General features: G+C 32.6%; 1 protein-coding gene across 1 annotated transcript in view; it reads right to left on the bottom strand.

Annotated features, from left to right (window-relative positions):
* Positions 1–388: 388 nt before the first annotated feature.
* The window catches only part of LOC145245793 (unconventional myosin-Va-like), a 577,542-nt gene continuing 555,731 nt past the window's right edge, over positions 389–22,199 (bottom strand). The window contains 7 exon segments of the mRNA XM_080107437.1: positions 389–1,223; positions 5,201–5,372; positions 9,347–9,432; positions 12,020–12,091; positions 13,619–13,731; positions 19,054–19,204; positions 20,347–20,436. Coding sequence (XP_079963563.1) covers positions 978–1,223; positions 5,201–5,372; positions 9,347–9,432; positions 12,020–12,091; positions 13,619–13,731; positions 19,054–19,204; positions 20,347–20,436 — 930 coding nt within the window. The 3' untranslated portion in view covers positions 389–977.

Here is a 22,199-nt window from a genome sequence, read left to right as displayed (position 1 = left end):
CATCCATTAAATTAACAACTGCCAAACTTTTAGTAGAAATAACAAAACATTCAGAAACTACAGACAAAATAACACTCATCCTCCCTCCTTATTCAACAAGTTACAAAAAAAAAGTCTGAAAACACTCATTTTTAATCCTCTTGTCTTTTCAGTCAAAGCAAGGATTATATATATATATATATATATATTCCTTAACGTACACACAAAAATGAGTTGACAGCTCAATAGTGCTTATATAGAGAGAGTTATAGTAATATATGTATAATAATGTAATAACATTTTCAGTTTACTTTTTTAAAAACATTTTTATACATATGATCGTTGCAGTCTATTCACACACACATTTGCCTTGATTTGAATAAGCCTAAGTTACATTTTAAAAAAACTTCCTTTGTGAATTTTTTTTTCCAACAAGTAAATCTCAGACAAACTAACGACACCTTTGAAAGCTTACATTGAGTTTATCAGTTTCAAGACAAATGTCTTTCAGAATAAGCAGGAATGATCATATAAAGTAAACTCTGAACATTATTATACATGGTATACACACATACGCTCTAATGAATGCAAGAAAAAAAAAAAAAAAAAAAAAAAAGATAATAGCAAAATATCCGGGATGTTGACAAACATAATCAAATACCCCCACCCCCCACGTTAAAAGAAAAATGGATCACATCTTTTTCCTTATTTTCATGATTTGTCAATTGATTCAGATATTTGAAGGGATACGCTAGGCCCCCACCCCCACTCCCTAATGTAATTTTTCCCCCCTTTTTATAACAGTCAGGAGATCATAACCATGTTTTTTGTAATTGTTTTTTTTTTCTTTTATGTGATTTATGTTTTTAGCAGTTTTGTTTGAACTTTTATCTGTATTTTTTTTTCATCAATCATTTTTTTTTTTTTTTTCATATTCAGTTTTTTGTTGCAAAAGAAAGTTTTTTTTTGTTTTTTTTTTCTTCTCAAAATGTGTGAGCTCACACACGTTTCAAAAATCCTAGATGCAGTTTTTCAGGCACAGTGATACGTTCCAGGGCGATGTTGGAAGGGTTGAAGGGGAAGGTGACAGGGAAGGCATACTGCGTGTCCATCAACAAGTTGGTACCCATGTCTGCTTCACGAGTCTGGGACAATTTCTCTTGAACTTTGCGAATGAAGGAAATCGCAACCGTGTCATCCTCGTAGCCTCGCACGGGCGTGTACTGGTTCAGGATTTTGATAATCTGAAAAAGAAATTTTTTTTTAACAAGAGAGAAATAAAGATTTTGGAAAAAATAAAACTGTCCATATTACTCTTGAGAGTATTAGTCTGATTTATGGCGAATCAATGATTTTTATCTATTTTTTTAATGGAAATCGCTTCAGGACTGGTATGAAGCCAATTGATGTAAGAAGCTAGAAATACTACTACTACTATGCATGAGATATATAGATTCCAACTCAGAAAACAGCAATTCTTCCCCCTTTGTTAGAAACATCACTCGTGGAATGTGCGAACTAATGGACAAAATAAGTTACGTGGTTAACGAAGTAAACCCAAAATTCACTTTCTATTCTCCTTCATTTATTTTGATAAAAGTTTTTATTGGTTCTTAATATTTTCAAATATTTAATAGATTATACTGTGTATATGAATCAGTTGTAAATGAATTTGTTTTACATGTAAAAACAGAATTTGCAATCGATATATTTAATCCATAGGAGTATTTGGTTTGTAGCCTAACCTTGTCGATACATTTATTTGGTTTGTAGCCTAACCTTGTCGATACATTTATTTGGTTTGTAGCCTAACCTTGTCGATACATTTATTTGGTTTGTAGCCTAACCTTGTCGATACATTTATTTGGTTTGTAGCCTAACCTTGTCGATACATTTATTTGGTTTGTAGCCTAACCTTGTCGATACATTTATTTGGTTTGTAGCCTAACCTTGTCGATACATTTATTTGGTTTGTAGCCTAACCTTGTCGATACATTTATTTGGTTTGTAGCCTAACCTTGTCGATACATTTATTTGGTTTGTAGCCTAACCTTGTCGATACATTTATTTGGTTTGTAGCCTAACCTTGTCGATACATTTATTTGGTTTGTAGCCTAACCTTGTCGATACATTTATTTGGTTTGTAGCCTAACCTTGTCGATACATTTATTTGGTTTGTAGCCTAACCTTGTCGATACATTTATTTGGTTTGTAGCCTAACCTTGTTGATACATTTGGTTTGTAGCCTAACCTTGTCGATAAATTTATTTGGTTTGTAGCCTAACCTTGTCGATACATTTATTTGGTTTGTAGCTTAACCTTGTCAATACATTTACACATACACCACTAGAGGGCATTTTCATCCCCAAATTATCTCACCTTTGAAAAAATTTGCAATATTAAAAGCATCACACAGGAAAATTCACCCAGGTCCCTCTCTCTCTCACCTCCACCAGCACGTGCACTTGACAAACATATCATTCCACTCGGACTTTGTTACACACATTCTCATAGTGAACAATACGTGTACTCTTTATGCACATCACAGGCACAAATCGTTTGGCAGGCTCTCAATGGACATAATTTGATAGTAAAACCAGTCCAATTCGGAACCCGTAAATGTTTTCTGTATACTTTAAGTTGTTACTTTGATTACATTGACATGCTTGTATTTGAATACAGATTAATACACCTAAACATATACAGGATAACCGACATTGCCAATATAGTATGATTTGGTTTATTAAGCTTATTTATGTTAGATTTTTGAGTAAGGAGTATTAGATCCGAAATGGTGGTGTTAATGGTATAAACCATGACATTGGCATGCCGCGTTTCAGTTCTGTTAGGGTTGTATCACTCTTAAGCATGAAACCATCTCTTCTCTCTCCAGCTATGGGTAAAATAGTAAGGTAGGTTAGACTCTCCCACTTTAGTCAAACAATTCATCTACGAAAGAACAAACATCTAAAATAACAATCTGCTCTCAACTACGGGATAGTTTTGTAGACGGTAAAAATAAAAATCATTAATACTACTATCACTTATTCCCAACTTTGGATTTGAAGGCTGATGCTCTCAAAAGGTCTGGCACGTAACCAAACATGGTCAGAGACGAACACTACATCTGTTCGGCTTAACAAATAATATGGATCATAGACTGGTATGGAAAAACCGACTGAAACTTTTTATATTATTTAATTGGAATTCATTACTGAGATGAGTTTTATTTATTCATTTTATTTATTGCAGACTATTATCCTCATCTTTTCTTAATTGTTTCATAATGTTTCGGCCAACTATTCCTCTGGCCTTTATCAGGTGGTAACGAAAAAATTATGTGCAATTGCAGTGAATGCAGTCAAGAGATTCAGAGTTCCTATCCGTCGTGGTTACCACCTGATGAAGGCCAGAGGAATAGTTGGCCGAAACGTTGTGAAACAACTAAGAAAAGATGAGGATAATAGTCCGCAATAAATAAAAATTAATGAAGCGCTTTAGTAGCAGAGGCAGATCATGTCAATGTGACATAAGACTCAACTAAAGAGGTTTTGATGAAATGTAAACTGCAGTTTATGACAGACATTTCAATTTATTTATAATCCCTCCCCCCTTCGGTGCAATATTTTTTATATATATTAAAGGGTATGATCACTGGAAGTTGGGAGATTCTACATATAGACACTGGCGATAGGAACTGATGAACTGGATCCACGTTCGGCTAGCAACAAATCAGAAACCAGAATTGCTTGATAAAAATAGTGAATCTTTTAGCATTCCCACACAATTTTTTCGTGCCAACACAAGAAAGATCTTTTGCTATTTGCTGGCAAAATTATAAAGTCCAGGACTTGTACAGAACAGCTACCCACCAAAAACTCTTCATCTCCATGACTTGTACAGAAACTCTTCTGAAATTAAACATGGCTTTTAATTGAAGAAGAATCAACCAAAGAAGATCAAAGTCAGCATGCCAGGTTTCGATGAAATCAAAACTACCAAATTGATTTCTAGATCAATGGAATATTTATAAAAAGATTTAAAGAGAAAACACAAATCATCTTCTTTTTCATATATAAACAGAACACAGCATAAATAATGCTTTTATGTATTTATTCTTTTTAAGCAGTGATATGTATTGAATATTTATTTTTTACTATTTTAATGCATCATATTAATGTATTAATTTACCGTCATACACTTTTCTTCAGTAAAATTTTAAAAAATAAATAGCATCAATCCTTCTGCAGCATATATAATTAGGCATTAAAAAAGGAATAAAAAGGTTATTATTCTACATCTTGTTGAATTATGTCACTGTTATTACAAATGCATTTTTTTTCACTCCAAACAAGACACATTGTCACTGGAGAGTAATTAGCTACTGTGATAGAGGCCAGATTTATAGAAGGCAATCAGGAGGGGAGAAGCAAGATGTTATCATTGTATTTAAATTTCTATAGAACACGGAACTGGAAGGGAATTACACAAGCAAGGTTGTGATTCATTTAAGGAGTTAACTGTTGAAATATAAACCTTTTGATTCACTGAACACATAACTCAATAAGCCTTACTTATACTGCACCCTGTATGTAACCAACAAAGAAAATTTCTAATTGAACTCTCATTATTTATATTTCCATATTTTCTAACGTTTCCATCAACTCACTCAGGGAATTCTATTAATTCTTATCTTGTTTTCATGGCACGTACTCGACTGAGCTCTAATCTATGATCCCCTTTGCCAAACTTTCACAAAAACATTTGACTATCTAAAACCACTATATACGGTTTCCCCCCATTCTCTATCTGTGCCTAAATCTAAACGCAGATTCCATGAACAAGCTTTTTTCCTAGAATTGCCTGCCTGTGAAACAGTTTCACTGGCCTGCTTCCCGGTTGAATACAACATAGTAGCCTTCAAATCCAATGTAAACAAGTTCTTGTTGAACCGTGCCCATAAATCAAATTCTACCCAATTTACACCATTAATGATTACTATACTACCTGCTTATATTCATTGACTTCTTCCTTGAGTGGCTTTTGGGCCTTGATAAGTGACCCCCACCCCCCCGCAAAAAAAAACAATAGTTGTGTATACCATTCAATCAAAATTATTTTTGATTAAATTTTAAATTAGAAGACAAAATGAATTAAAAATAACACCCAGTTCCTTCCTATGCAATAATAAAATTTTTTTCAAATAAAAAAAAAAAAAAACCTGTGCAGTCTTCAGTTTTGGGCACATCTGACAAACGCTGTCAACATCGGCATCCGTCTTGCGGGCCTGCAGCAATTGGGATGCTTGGATGAGCGGCTCCATCGTACTAAATGCTCCAGAATCTTGTAGATGGTATTCTCGCAGCCATTGTTCCAGGTGGGAAATGTTGTATCTGCGGAAAATCAAACAGATAAATACAAAATATTAAAAAATTTATTGATACTGAAGGTTGCTTTACACTGGAAAAAATATGAGAATAAAACATATTAAAAATTTTTTGAGACAAAAAGTTTTGTTCACTCTGAAAAATGAAAATCAAACATTCTTGAAAATACAAAAACTTTGTTTCAAAAATTATAGAGACAACATAGAAATGAGTAGAAGGTGTTTGGGGCAGGCACTCCCAAACTGGTGAGCTTGCATTGAGGCGAACTTAGATGAAAATCTTGAAGTAGTAGAATCATTTTTTTTATGTTGGGGATATATTGACTGTTGGTAGGTAGCTCTAACAATTGGGTAAAATCGGTATGAGGTACACTCCACCAATTGTTGGCAATCCTGATATCATGACCTATTAGTTTCACCATCGGAAGAATGTAGCTGGTGTGGTAGAAGTGTGATGCTGTATGGAAGTCCTCACAACAGAGTAATGATCAAATGGATATACAATATTGAGATGGATCAAACATTTTAGTTGGTTTATTTTACCAGCATATCAACCGTTTATGATTATGTTGAAGAATTGATTTTGTTTATTGTTTATAATTTTTCTGATTTTTTTTTTATACTGAAACTTAAGTAGAAATAATGCTATTTGGTGGGTATTAGTTATATACTGTATTTTTGGGGGATATTTTTTTTTTTCAACTATATTTTATTGTATATCTTGGTGTCTTTTAGAAATTCTAAAATGATTTTGGGATCAACTTTGTTAAAAATGTATTTCAGATTGTTTTCTTGGTATAGTATTTTATTCATGTTTGACTGAAATCTATGCAGTTGCTTAGGATGTGTTTCACTGTATATGGTTCTTGACATGAGATGCAGCTTGGTGCTTTCAAAAATGCAAGCTGTGTGTGAGGACACTTTAGAAGAATGATATGCAATAAAATTCTGTTTTAAATTTGGAAAAAATGCAACAGAAACATATACAATGCTTCACACTGCTTTTGGACCATCTTGTATGAATCAACCATCAGTTTTTAAGTGGCAGAAGAGATTCAAGGAAGGCAGGGAGTCTGTGAGGCGTGATGAGAGGTGTGGAAGGAGTAAGGAAGTCAGAACACCAGAGTTGATTGGCCAAATAAAAAATTTCATGGATAAGAACAATGTGCACAGTTTAATGTCAGCGTTGGAACTGTATACACAATTATTTGTGAGGAACTGAAGACGCAGAAGATTTGCATGAAGTTTGTTCCAAAAGTGAATGATTTTTTTTAAAATAAAATATATGCATCTTTATGCGGTTTCAAAACAGTATATTTATTTATGCAAAATTTTAAATTTTATTAAAGATGCTTTTTGTCAATAATAACAATCTAAATAATTATAAAACTTTATAGACCATTCTGCCATCTTTTCTTGCTTGTTTAGTTGAATCTTGTCCTCGAAGATCAGGCGATTCCATCTTTTAAAAAAGAAATGACAGGTGAATTTATATACATGCATATGGGTGTGGTCCAGAGGCTAAGGAATGAAGGTGGAGAGTTGTATGTTTTGGTTTTGATTCTGGATGATTCCACTCAAATCATATGTACACTAGCGGACAAAAATCTGGGACAGTTTAGTTTGTTTTTTTTCAATTTCTCCAGAATATTCGGGAAGGGGGGGGGGATTATAACAAAAGTTACACACATGTAACATATCTCTTATGTTGATACCTTGTATTAATTACACTTCATTATAAAGGATAGAAAAAAAGTTATGAGCATTTCAAATTTTTTTGGCAAATTAAAATGGCCAAAATCATGGGACAAAGCAAAGAAAATCATTTATTGTGGACTGTGTAGTCAGTTTTTTTCCACTTTTCTAAGTCGATTACGTCACTTTGTAGTTATTGCAGCTGGTTTCACCATCATTATGACACCCAAAATTGATGCTTCCATCAAAATATCAATTATTAAACTTCATGGGAAAAAACATTCAAAACGGAAGATAGCTGATGACTTGAAACTGTCGAAAAGTACCGTTAGGAGAGTTATAAAGGATTTCAAGAATACTGGGAAAATTCTACCGCTGAAGAAAAATGGCACACTTCAAATAACTTCTCCTAGACAAGATCGATTGATTAAGAAGATGGCACTGAATGATAAGTTTCAGACAGCTGCCAGCATTTCTCATAAAACAGTATCAAGATGCCTGAATGAAATTGGTCTGTTTACGAGATCACCAGCTAAGAAACTGTTGATAAGCAAGAAGAACAAGAAACTCGGATTAATCTTTGCTCAAGAGCATATGTTGCGGACAGATGATCAGTTTTCTGATAGAAGTAAGTTTAATGTATATGGATCTGATGGGAAGAAATTTATAAGGCAGTTTGCTGGCGAAAGATTTAATAAAAAATGCACAAAGAAAAAGGTTAAGTTTGGTGAGGGTAGCGTAATGGTGTTTGGAATGATCTGGTCCATCTAAACACCAGAGTTTATGGAACAATATACAAGAACTTGTTGAGAGATCATGTCATCCCAATACTTCGAAATTCTGAGTGTGAAAAACCTATTTTCATGGAGGATAACACCCCCTGCCACAAAGCTAAGCATGTAAAGGAATTTTTGAACCAGCAAAATGTGAATGTTTTGGATTGGCCTCCTCAAAGTCCGGACCTAAACCTCATTGAAAACCTATGGTCTACTTTGGGGAACCGTGTGAGTGCAAGAAACTCTATCAATACTAAAGATTTGTGGGTAAAACTTAAAGAAGAATGGGCGGAAGTTTCACGTGATGAATGTCGCCATTTCATTCAATCTTGCAGTAGAAGGTGCGTTGCATTTATAGAAAATAAAGGCTTGTTCACTAGATATTAAATGTGTGTCCACCAATTTTGATATTTTAATGTTTCAGTGCTATTATTTTTAAATTTATTTTCTTTGTCCCACGGTTTTGGCCACTTCAATCCCCCCCCAAATTGTAATGCTCATAACTTTTTTTCTATCCTTTATAATGAAGTGTAATTAATACAGTGTATCAACATAAGAGATATGTTAAATGTTTGTAAGTTTAGTTGTAATCCCCCACCCCCGAATGTTCTGGAGAAATTGAAAAAAAAAAACACTAAACTGTCCCAGATTTTTGGCTGCTAATGTATATATATATATATATATATATATATATATATATATATAGTTTTGATTTCACTACTATATATTAGTTTCAATATATTAATCAATAGAGAATTGTTTCTATAAAAATAAATACGTAATCTGCATGAATTAAAATGTCATATTTAAACATACGGGGTTTGTATTACTGTACACATAGATTCGAAAAAGTTGTCAAAAAACAAATATATAACAAATAAATGTTATCAAAGGCAAGATAAGTTACTTTTCTACCAAACTGGATATAATTTTCGTGTTTTTATTCAATTTAACATGTTTATTCAGCTCGAAAACCATACAGTGTTTAGCGATGTATTGGAAAATTCAAAATGGCGGCCGATTCTCTCTTTAACACGGTAAGTTTGGAAAAAGGTGTAATAAATAATAAACTAGACAAAATACTGTTAGAAATTCGCTCAATATATGTTACCGTGACATAACTTGACATATATTCGGTGGTTTTTAATAGTATTTTGTCTAGTTTATTATTTATAACACCTTTTCCTGAACTTACCGTGTTAAAGAGAGAATCGGCCGCCATCTTGAATTTTCCAATACATCGGTAAACACTGCATGTTTTTTGAGCTGAATAAACATGTTAAATTGAATAAAAACACGAAAATTATATTCAGTTTGGTAGAAAAGTAACTTATCTTACCTTTGATAACATTTATTTGTTATATATTTGTTTTTTGACAACTTTTTCAAATCTATGTGTACAGTAATACAAACCCAACATACGTTATGACTGAGCAATATTGTGCGGTCTGCTAGTAATTCAATAAAATTTACAAATTCTCAACATCTTCCAATGTATGAAAGTTCTTACCGTATTTGGGTGCCTTTGTGCCAGTTGCACATATCTCTTCGGAGCAGCAAATTATTCAGGGCTTTCACATTCATATCATAGAATAACTACAAGTAAAAAAAATAAAAAACAGTTTTAGATTCAGATTTTAAAAAGAGATGAATTTGTTTTTTAAAAGCATTTTCTTAGTGTTAAAGAGAAATAAATGTACTCCTTAAATTCCATTTGTCCCCCGATTCAAAAGATGGCCAAAGTACTTGAAGCATCAGGTGGAAAAGAAAAAAAAAGTGTAATGTTGTACAGAGGTATGAACAACAAAATAGAGTTTTAAAAAGTGTGTAACATCTGTATTTTCAAACTTCTTTCTCTCTCACTCTCTCTAACCTCTCTCAATCATCTCTTTCTCTCACAAATACCATTTCACACCAGCGGTTGATGGGAAGTGATGGTGGTTAAGTGGAGAAGGATACAGACTGACAACCAAGGTTACCAAGTTCGAATTCAGTTTATTCCACAAAATCAATCTCACTTAGGATATTTGGCAACCTTCATCTGGTCCCTTTTGTAAGCACTCAATGTCTTTCAAGACAGAATTCTAACTAGAAAAATATCTGGGGAACCAATGCCAACAGTAGCATCATCTTATTCATATGAAATGAATGAATGATGCAAAGGTCGATAGAAAAGAAAATCTCTCTAAATTTTGACATCCATCTCCTGTGACTAATTTTCTTCTTGTTGATCCCCCCCCCCTCAAAAAAATATATATATTACATAAAAAAAATTCCATATTTTGTCTAAAGCAATGCTGAAAAAGAATATCAGCTTTGTGGATGTGTGTCTTGTGTAGTTTCTGACTTTTAGCTGGACACAAACAAAAAAATGTCTTTGTGTAATAGATAACACTTAATAAAAAAAGATGGAAAGATATTAAGTAACAAAATGCATGTCTCATCCGAAAGTGATCTTAGGCCTTACTTCTCCATATTGTAGGAAGTATTTCCAAAGTTACGCAAAGAAACATTCATAACTCAAAACTATTTAACTGATAAGACTGACATCTTGCATCATGGTTTCTGTTATCAAAGAGTATCAGATACATACATACAAATTTGAGAGAAAAAAAAAAACAGAATTTGAAATTCCTTCAAAATTTCTATCATAATCTAACTTTTCAAGATCAAAGTCATATAAGATGCAAGACGTCATTGGCTACAATATAAATCAAGTAGCAAGTCTCTACGACGAACAGCATTAAAGTTATCACCAAAAGTGAGAATTTCACCTTTTCCTTGACGATATATCCCAAAATCAAATCAGCTCTAACTTAGACCATGAGCTATATTTTGACTAGGCTTAACAATCTGACTGTCCACAAATAAACGTAGTTACAAACTTAATATAATAAAAATATAATTTAGATAATATCTAAATAAAACTTATTTAAAATACTGTTTAAAAGTAAACTACTTTAAAATATTTTACAAAATCGTTAAAAACGAAATTTATTTTGAATAGTTAAGAAAGCAATTAAAGTAAAGATGAAAGCAACCTTTAATATCTATACAAAACAGAAAAATAAGAGGTTAATGTAATTTTTTTTTATGTCACAAAATCCTTATAAAAATATAATCTACTAAAAAAAAACATAAACCAAAATAAGAATTAATGTGTGTGTGTGTGTGTGTGTGTGTGTGTGTGTGTGTGTGTGTGTGTGTGTGTGTGTGAGAGAGAGAGAGAGAGAATGTTATTGCATGGTTATTTCACTGTTCTTACATTTATATAAAATCAATCCGGATGAATGTATTCAAGGGCGATAACTCTTAGATCCGCGTATTACAAATATAAGGGAGATAATCAACCGATTTAAAAAAAAAATTTTATTTGAAAATACAATATCAATGTAGACCTTCACGACCAAAAAAAAAATTTTTTTTTAAATCAGTATTTAAGAGACAACATTAAAGTTACCTAATAAAGAATTTGTGGAGATTTTAATGATGACAATGTAAAACATTGTATTTATGGGTATATTTTATTTTTATTTTTTTTCAAGTAAAATTTTAAATCCTATGAATTAATGATATAAAAAATGCATTAATTAATTTTATTTTTCTTGTTTTCAAATATAAAAAAATCTTTCAGATTCCAAATACAATTGTAAACCATACTTGGTTTCTGACAAATGTTTACTTGAAAGTGACGATTTTATATTTGTTTCTGATTTTTTTTTTTTAGATGAGTATTGATTATTTGAATTTTTTTGTCATTCTTCAAAACAAGATGAGAAGAGTAAGCCAAATACGAATTGATCCTCATCTCGAAAATTCAGAAACATAATATCAAATTGGTATGCACCCAAATTAATACGAAAATGGAAAAGTTTCCAAAAACTGGCAACTTTCTACCTCACATTTTTCTAGTGCCACCAAGCTTAACCTCGAAAATACCAGTCAATTCCAGGAGAACACAAAGGATTTAAGATTAAAACAGTAGTTCAAAGAATACAAATATTATGATTTCATATTTCTATCGTTTTTCTAACTCACAACCTAAAGAAAAGCATCTGTGAGGCTATATTTGTCATGCATAATGTAGCTTGGTTATCTCGGATCTAATTTTTATTTTATTGTTGTTTTTTTTATTTCAACAATGTTCTTTTCAAAATTGGTTTATGCATAAACAATTACAAACCTGTTTAACTAAGAGCGTAATCACTTCAGGATCAACTGCATGATTTCGCAACACACGGATATACTGGCACATCTAAAGAAAAAAGTGAAACAGAAAATGACTTATTAAGGAGCTGAAACAAAGCAAAACAAATTAGATTGAGTAAAATGCATTTTATAAATATTATAAGCTCAACAAAGTGCCCATAATTAAAACATCTAGAAATATTAAAGAAATTATTGACATGAAAGATTTTAAAAATTAAGAAACACTCATGTTGTATTTCTTGGATGAGCAGGGATTCGTTATTAAAAATAAAAAAAATTACAAAAGATATAAAACATTAATTCTAATGCTTCTAAAATATTGTTAGGCCAGAGTCATATCCCTTGGTAAAATTTAGTTTTAATGAAAGAGGGAATGGTGCTTGTGTAGTAAAATGGTATTGTTAAAATGCATTTTAGGTTAAAACACTATTATGTACTAAGGTGTCGTGTTAAAATTAGAAGAAATTATTAAAAAAATGCTTGAGTAGAAGATTTATTAGAACTATTTTTCATATAGACAAAAAAAAAAGACAAATATAGCAGCCTGCCATTTCTTTTTTGAAATGGTGGATTCCAATTATTCTGTAAAAATTACAGACTGCAGTTACTTCCCCTGAATTTAAAAAACTGTTTAACATTAACAAATACGATAAAACTATAATTCAATAAATTTTATTTTAATTTATTTTTCGTTATTTTTTAAATTTTTTACTAGTTTCGGCATTACACCTTAGTATGTAATCATGTTTTTACCGAAAATGCATTTATTTGAAATACACTGCAAAACTCCAAGAAAATTGTTGGTGCAAGATTTTATACTTGTTCCTCTTGTGGTGAAATGAAACTGCCTCTATTTTTTTAATATCAAGATAAATATTTCATTTTCTTCTTTTAAAAAATATTTTCTGAAATGACATTGGCAGCTGCAATTTCATTGGCTCAGCATGTCTGCATCTTTTGGCATTTTATATACACTGACTGGAAAATTTCAATGATAGCATGGTCCTTATTCAGCATAAGTACTCCTTTAGAGGAAAACTAGTGCTATTATGATTGCAAGTGGATGGAGTATTCATGGAACTTTTGCCATTACTAAGCATCAAGAGTGTTATTTATGAGAAGAGTCTATCAGGTGTGTATATACAGTATAATGACATAGGAAAATGAAATCTGAGGGTTGAAGATATGCATTGCATGAAGAGAAATTATACAAGAATGATATCATGGATGTCTAAGATCTGATAGGCTCAGAGGAAGATTAAATTTGAACAGCATAAGGAGATGTATACAAAACAAAAGACTTTGTTGGTATGGTCACATCGAAAGAGTTCTTAGGATAGTAAATGTAGAACAGTTGAGGTAGCAGGGTCAGTTGTCAGAGGAAAACTAAGGAAAACATGGGAAGAAGTGATAAAGATGGATTTGAGAGAAAGAGGGATAAATAAAGACCTGGCCAGAGATAGGTAACTTTGGAAGTCAATTTCTAAACGTGAAGTTAGAAGGAATTTAGCAAATTGATCAAACAGTAACAAACAAAATTGATCGAATGTGCGCTCTGTGTCATGTTACTTACAATCTTTTGTAGGTTGTCTAAAGCATCAGGTTCGGTTTCATTGGTCGGTACACGGCCTCTGCGGTCATCTTTATTCAAACCAGCAATGGCTTCATGTTCTAAGATTGCTGGAACTATAAACAAAATGAAAATAAAAACACCAGAAAAATTTTTTTAAATAAAATTCAGACTTTCATGTCAACAACAGACAAGAACGTCCTTAAGTCGTATCAATAAATTTCTTTTTTTCTTTATTGAATCTAATACCTTTTTTTACACTCTTTAATTTTCTATTAAGCCTCCAGATTTTCTTTCAGATGAAACAAAAAAATTTTCATAACATAACAACATTAACACATTTTAATTATTTAAAGAAACAATTATTTTGGTTTGGTTTTTTGTCTTGGGCTTTGCAGAACAAAATTAAGTTTTGTAAAGAAAAAGGAAAAAACAAAAACCATCAACGTTTGGTGCATTTTAGACCAGGAAGTCAATATCTTTAGACAGCCTGACCTAGTAGAGGCAGATAATATTTTTTTGTGGATAAAGTATTGAAACTATAGAGTCTCAACGACAAGCAAAAAATTAACTTTTTATTAATTTTTAAGAAACCCACTTTTGGTAAATCATCCATGAATTTTTAAATAACAACAAAAAAAGAAATGCCCACTATAGTTTATGCAAACTTACCTATATATATATCTATAAACGTGAAAATGTCTGTCTGTGTGTGTGTACATTTCCCTACCAAATAACTGTCAATTTTCAGTCTAGAGACTCGAAATAAATTTTTTTTTATTTTGATTTGAGACCAAAATAATAAATGTTAAGTGGTCAAAATTGGGATCAAAGTTTTTTAAAAAATTACCTCTGTGGTTTCTACGAAATTACTCAAACAATTTTTGGTCTAAACATTTGAAATCTTACATAAAGTGTATTCACACGTAGGGCAAGTTATGAACAGTACATAGGGACCGAGCAAAGCCGGGCTGAACTGCTAGTGTTACAAATAAATTAATCCAAAGGTGATTGAATATCAAACATTTAGTGAAAATTTGATGAATTTTTTTTTTAAAAGAAATATTTATTCAATGAATAAATAATTCAACATTTGACAAAATATGATTAGTAGCATTGAATTTAAAAGTTATTGGTTATTTTAGAACTAGAAAAATACATGTTCCTAAAAGCTTAGTGATTATGTATTTGCTGTGTTTATTGCATTCACAAACAGAATAATCTTATTAATAAATGGTTGAAATTCAAATAGTGAAATATAAACTGCAGCCTCATCTACAAAACACACTATTTTTTGTTTTGCTTTTTTTTTGATACAGAATAGCAATTTTCCAAAAGAAAGTAAAAAAAAAAAAAATGTTCTAAAACAATTGATAAAATCTTACAAGTCCATAGCATCGCATCAATCGAGATAACTCCATTTTCTTGCAATTTAGGTCTACCTTATTTTAAATTCCCAACCATTGGCAACATTTTAAAATCATTGAAAATATATTTGAATTAAAAAAAAAACAATTCAGCTTTTTCTGCCATCGATTCAATTGACTATAAAACTTCACCTTCATAAATGAAAAATATTTTGAGTAAAAAAAAAACAAAAAAAACTTAATCTATATATATAAAAGCAAAAATGTGTGTGTGTGCACTTTTTGTGTATGTTCGGTAAAGGCTTTTTACGAGGTGGTTCTCGGGTTGGTCGGTCATTCTTATAACTTTTTATATACTGTCTAAATTATAATATCTACGAGTTGTGAATGGCCGACTTTTACAAGCTATTTTTGAGATTTTTTTCACTTGCCGCATCTGTTTTGCTTTTCAGTATAAAAGCGAAACTGAATCTCTAGCATCCAATCTCTCTCTGGCACTCATAACAGGGACGTACAGAAAAGCAATAAAGTTTGATCAATGCAGGGAAACCTCTTGTATAAGACAATTGCTATTCATTGGGACACTCCCCTTTTTATATGGAGCTGGGTTCCCCCTCCCTCAACATCTTGGGAAAACAAACAGCCAAAGTTGGGGAAAGAAAACAACAAAAAAAACAGCCTCGCAGCGAAAGGTAACTGCGAGATATGTTTAACTTCATTATCATTAAAATCGCGCATTTAAGTTTTAATTGTTAACTTAAATCACCTTTTTGTTACTCTGCCATGGTGGGTGAGTGGGTTACATGTCAGGATTTTTTTCAACTTCACCTCAAGGTTCCAGGTTCGATCTTACCTACCTACCAAAATTTTTTTTTTCTTTTACCACACAGGCAATGCCGGGCAGTTTTTTTGGGTTTTTTTCCGATTTTTAAAAAAAAATTTTAAATCGTTTTTTTTTTTTTTGTGACCCCACTCTCCTCCAGCACACACACCTCCAAACACCCAGGGAAACACCGGGCACCCCCGCTAGTCTATAATATAAAGCGCAAAAATTTGTTTAAATGTATGTATGTTTGTCTGCCTAAAACTTTCCACAGAAGCAACAGATTTTCACAAGCTCGGTATCGTTTTGAAGCTCAACCCTTCGGATGACAAAGATAAAAAAAATTGGCTAAACACGTTAATTCCTTCACCCTCAAGTGGGCATTTTTCTACAGGGAGGGGTAGCAAAAAATCGTTCCTTCATGACAATTTAGCTAAACATGCATGCGCAAAAAACATTCTTCCTTGAATTAGTTTAAACATTAAAAAAACCCACCTAACTTTACTTATGCGATTATAGAGCAGTCGTTATAGTGGCAGCGTCATTATCTTAAGATTGCACATTTGAGCCAAGATATCAGATATTTTTTTTAAAGTTTTAATATTGAAACAGGGCTATTTATGCCATTTTTTTTTTGTTCTTTTTTTTTTTTTTAATATTTTTGCCATTACGTTTGCTGTTTTTTTTTGGTTTTTGTTTTTCCGATTTTTTTTAAAGAAGTTTTAACATTTAAACATGTTTATTTATGCCATTTCTTTTTTGTTTGCTTATTCTTTATTTTGCATCACGTTTGCTGTTTTTTTTTTGTTTTTCCGATTTAAAAAAAAAAAAAGTTATAATTAAACAGCATTATTATTATGTTTGCTTATTCTTTATTTTGCATCACGTTTGCTGGTTTTTTTTTGTTTTTGTTTTTCCGATTTAAAAAAAAAAAAAAGTTATAATTAAACAGCATTATTATTATGTTTGCTTATTCTTTATTTCCCATCTTGTTTTACACCCACCCCACTCCCCTACCAGGCAATGCTGGGTACCCTCACTAGTATATAATAAATTTAAATACATTTTTTTAATATTGCAAACATATGTTTTCATTTTAAAAATATATATTAAAAAAAATTAACCTAATCAATAATAATGTTGTACAGAAAAACTTAATTTTTGAGTTCAAATTCACACATTAAGAAGAAATATTTAAATTACAACAAATAAATTGATGTTAGGTTTCTGATTGACGATTGATAATTTGTATTATTTACAAGGATCCATGGCATAACGGATAAAGTACTAGATAAAATCCAGTTCTAAGTGAAACTGTTGTGGGAGGTTGAAAGTCCAATCCTCAGTGTGGACAATGCTACAATTGTAAATTACTTGAGACTTCTACTTAGTCATGGCTGACAGAACAAGAGCATGCTACCCCGATGGATTAAATAAAGGGGTCTGTTTGAAATTCCATGCATAGTTCCAAAATTCAACAAACAGATTCCCAAAATCGACAAGATATGTATTTTTTTTTTTTAGATAAAGATTGGTTTGAATTATTCAGATGACTGTTCTCATCTTGAGTGATATTTTCACAATGTTTCTGGCATGTGAAACTTGAGAATGTATACAAAATTTTGAACTGAAACTGTCAGTCCTGATTCTTATTTTATTGTTAATGTTATTTTTAGTGAGGATTGAACCTTCACCTTCCAAAAACTCACTTCCATTATGTTTTAGTATCTCTGATTAGACCAGATTGCCTCCGACACGAATATCCTCATGACAGTTTTTTGTGCCCTACTACTTTCATGCTGGCTCATGACAAATCGGAAATGGGTGATTTTTTTTGGGGGGGGGGGGGGCTACAACACCATCACTAGAAGATTGCTTTAGAGGACCAACGGGCTCCCTCTGTCAATTTTGTTTTTCAACACAGCTCACCTTTCCCAGGTGCATTTACTTTCATGACAGCTGAAGGGAGATGATGGTGGTCAAGTGGTTAATAACACGGACTCACGACCTTAGTGTTCCAAGTTTAAATCCAGTTCTTTACACAAAAATCACTTTCATTTAGAATGTTGGCAACCTTTACGTAGTCTCTCCTGCAAGTACCTGATGTCTTTCTAGAAATAATTCTAACTAAAACATATGCGGGGAAACAAATGCCAACAATAAAATCTTCGGATTCATACAATATAATGATTAATATGGCTGAAGAACTCCACTTACTTCCTGAATGGTGACCCTCTAGAACATCGGAAGAAAACTAGCAGGCGCTACATTTTACTGAAGGATGACCTAGAATTGTGAAACACAGGGGCGTTCATCTCCATCAGGTATCATACATACCCACATACCTAAATACATACAACACCTAGTTATTCTCAAATGGTCACCCATCTGGTACTGGGCAGGATCAACGTAACTTAACTTCAGTGATTTAATGAGAACTGGGTTGTCAATATGATATGATTACTTTGTATGACTGCCACTTAGAACTGATTATATTTAACACTTTTATCCGTTGTGCTATATGCCCAATTCTATATAAATTTTGGAAAGCTTAAACCTAACTTTGAGTTTAGATGTGTAGTGTTGCTACTTATTACTGAAGGTCGGAGGTTACATCGGCCAAAATGTTGTTTGAATAACATCTGAGATGGGAAAAGTAGTCTAATTCAAATAATACACGTTTTTATCTACTGTTCACCAAAAACAAGCAACCAAGAATGCAATGTTTAGTTGTGCAAATAACATGTTTCTTTATGCAGGAGTCATCGCTTATCAAGGCCTAAAAGCCACTCAAGGATAAGGATGATTGAGTGTCAGGAAATCGGTGAGACAACACCATAATGATCGGTGATGATTGGGCAGAATTTGATTATTTAAGAGGATGGTTCAACAAGGACTTGTTTATATTGAACTTGAAAAAAAAAACATGTTGCAACCAGTTGGGAAGCAGTCCTGCGATATAGGGTACCAAGTGTGGGTAGTTCTAGGAAATAAAATTTATTCATGGAATTTGAGCTTAGTTTTAGGCACAGAGTGTAGGAGAGAATGGTGGTAGTAGTTGTAGCTAGACAAGTGTTTGTTGTGAATGACATTTCACCTTTTTGTTTTTTAATTTTATAGTTTTCATACATGTAGTCTGAATTCCTTTTCCATTTATTTTTTGTGATCATTTGAGATGCAAAACTTTTGCATAAAATGTGAGAGGGGGGTTGAGGGAGGGTACAAAGAAAAAGGTGGGAGTCACTTACCAATGAGTTTTTCAATGTTGTCTTTCATAACTTTGATTAACTGACGATAATTATAGACACACAAGTCGTTAAACACTGGCCGATATTCTGACAAGTCAAAATTGCGCAAGCAGTGTTCATTTTGTTTAGGAGTATTGGAAGTTTGATATCGCTGGAAAGGAAAGAGATTTTGTTAATTTGGATGGATTTTATGAGAAATGATACATTTAAAATATAAGCAACAAAGATTGATTATGAAAAAAAAAGAGAAATAGAGAGAGAGAAAAGAGGGAAAGAAGAAAAGAGAGAAACTGGGAAATAAAAGAGAAATAGGAAAAGAAAATAAGAAAAAGGAAGAGAAAAAAGAGGTAGAAATAAAAAGGGAAAAGAAAAGAGAAAATGGGAGAGAAAATGGGAGAGAAAAAGGGAGGAAAAATAAAAAAGAGAAAAAGGGAATGAAAGGAGAAAAGAAAAGGAAAGACAAAATGAGAGGGAAATTTAAAAAGGAGACAAAAAAGAGCGATTAAAAAAAAGATGAGATGAAAAGAGAAATAGAGAAAAAACATCTTAATTTATAGAGCTAATTATAAGATTACGTTAACTGGCAATGGTTGGCTTCTTTGTCAATTATAATAATGTCACATAATAATTATAATAATGCCACATAATAATTATAATAATGTCATATAATAATTATAATAATGACACATAATAATTATAATAATCCTCTTTCCTCTTCTGCTTCTCATAAAACTGTCGATGGCTTTTTTTTTTTTCTGGTAAGCCATCAAAATGTTAACATTTCATAAATAGATCATTATTGTGATTTTCGATGGACATTTTTAATTCTCATATTATAATTGTTTGTGCTTTGGGTTTCTGAGGAATTATTAGCAGATTTGGAATTTATTCAAAACAAACAACTTATTAAACAGCAATTCTTACCCCTTTGTCAGAAACATTGCTCACAGAATATGAAACGTGAGAACTAAAGGAAAAAAAACAGGATGCAGGCATGATTCTACCAAGCAGAACCATAAATTAATATGCATGTCTTCACTGACGATTAAACTGCAACTGATATCTCACTTCAAATTCCTTCTATATTACATGATTAAACCAACCAATAAACTACATGTGCGTACAAACATGGGGTCAAACCGTGTATAAATTTGAAATATTTTTGTTTGAATGGTCATGATTAAATTTTTTAGATAGCATTTTTCTTGGTCTATCATACTTAAGTTTGAAATAGTATTTTCATCACTAATTAAACGGACGCATGTTAAGAACATCCACTTGTCTTCTACGTACCTTTTCTCCGCTATATTGCTTCAGGTTGTGCAACAAACGGCAAGCATTTGCCAACCACAAAGTCATCTTCTCAATATCATTGTTTGATTTCTGAAAGGAAACAGAAAATAAATGTGCGTTCTAAGATGGACACAAACAAAAATGTGATGGGCGTATCAAATAACTCATCAAGATGAACTAAAATCGATGATTAGTTTGGAAAACCAATCAAAATCTAATGCAAAAAAACAAAAAAAAAACAAAAGACAAGTTATACTGGTTATCATATATAGTAAACAATCATTAAATCATTTCTCTCCGATAGGCTCATAAGAGTAGTGGTAGATGGACAAAAATCGGAGGCCTGCAATATAAATGCTGGAGTCCCTCAGGGATCAATCCTGGGCCCAACTCTCTTCCTGATCTACATCAATGACCTCCCTAAACACATACTTAAATCATTCGTTGACATCTATGCTGATGACACGACCATCTACGGCAACACATCAAAGGCTATAAATGACAAAGTTCTCTCTGATTCTCTCTCCTCTGATCTCGAGCGCGTGGTTCAGTGGGGGAAAAGGTGGCTGGTTACCTTTAATGCATCCAAAACCAAACTGCTATCCTTACATCATCAACGCTCTGATCCCCATCTTGCATCAATTGTGATGGATGGCTCTCGTCTGGGTGAGGCCCCGTGTTTTGACAAGCTTCTGGGTTTGACGTTTACTCCTGATCTGAAATGGAACACGTACATCAAGTCTGTTGCCAAGGTCGCTGGAAAGATGGTGGGATCCTTCTACCGCTCCAGAAGATATCTCACTACGGATGCAATTCTCTATCTATATAAAAGCCAAGTACGTCCAAGGATGGAATACTGTTGCCATATCTGGGCAGGAGCTGCTAAAGACAGCCTATCCTGCCTTGACAGAGTACAAAATAGACTTCATGGCTTAGTGGGGGATGCCCTTTTCTCTACCCTGCAACCTCTCTCCCACAGAAGAGACGTTGCGAGCCTGTCCTTGTTTTATCGTTATTTCCATGGCAGATGCTCGTCTGAACTCCAATCTCTGGTCCCCCCTCGCCAATCTTTCACGAAAAACACCCGTCTAGCTGAATCCACTGTGAAAAATTTCCCCCACTCTATATCTGTGCCTAAATCAAAACGCAGATTCCATGAACAAAGCTTCTTTCTTAGAACTGCACGCCTGTGGAACTCTGTTCCGTCTGTCTGCTTCCCTCCGGACTACAACTTGGATGTCTTCAAGTCCAATGTTAACAAATTCCTAATGAACCGCCCCCTTAAGTAAACATTTCAGCAAATCTCCTCACTAACGTAATGTACTTGCAATAACCCTTATCCCTGAGTGGCTTCCGGGCCTTGATAAGTGGTGATCACTGTGTAAAAAAAAAAAAAAAAAAAAAAAAAAAACGAATTTATTTTCATATATATCAGTTTCTTTATTGCAGGTGTTCACTTTCTTTGAACTCCTAGTAATGAGTTGCTAGAGTTGTTTATAGGAGTTACTCCAAACAAATATGGAGAAAAAACACTCAAAATCGGAACAGAACAGGATTAAGATGTCAGACCTTAAGCAAATAAAAGGACTCAATATCTTATGCGATAGAGCTGTATAAATAATGGTTCAAGAAACATCTGCCTTTTATTGTCCTTTCATCATGAAAATATGTTTTCTAATTATTTAGCTTTATAATCCTAGAATTTAATATCATTGCATATTAATGAACTTTTAACCAAATTAAACATCAATTAATAGTCCACAAATGTAAATTTCTTTGGAGTTTTTAAAAGATTTTTAGAAGTCATTCTATGGGCAAAACTTCTGTAGTGGTACGCCAGAGACATTAAAATA

This window comes from Euprymna scolopes, chromosome 23, assembly GCF_053919585.1.
Source record: "Euprymna scolopes isolate OS-2025 chromosome 23, ASM5391958v1, whole genome shotgun sequence".
Classification (NCBI taxonomy): domain Eukaryota; kingdom Metazoa; phylum Mollusca; class Cephalopoda; order Sepiida; family Sepiolidae; genus Euprymna; species Euprymna scolopes.
This window is presented reverse-complemented; position numbering and strand designations above follow the sequence as displayed.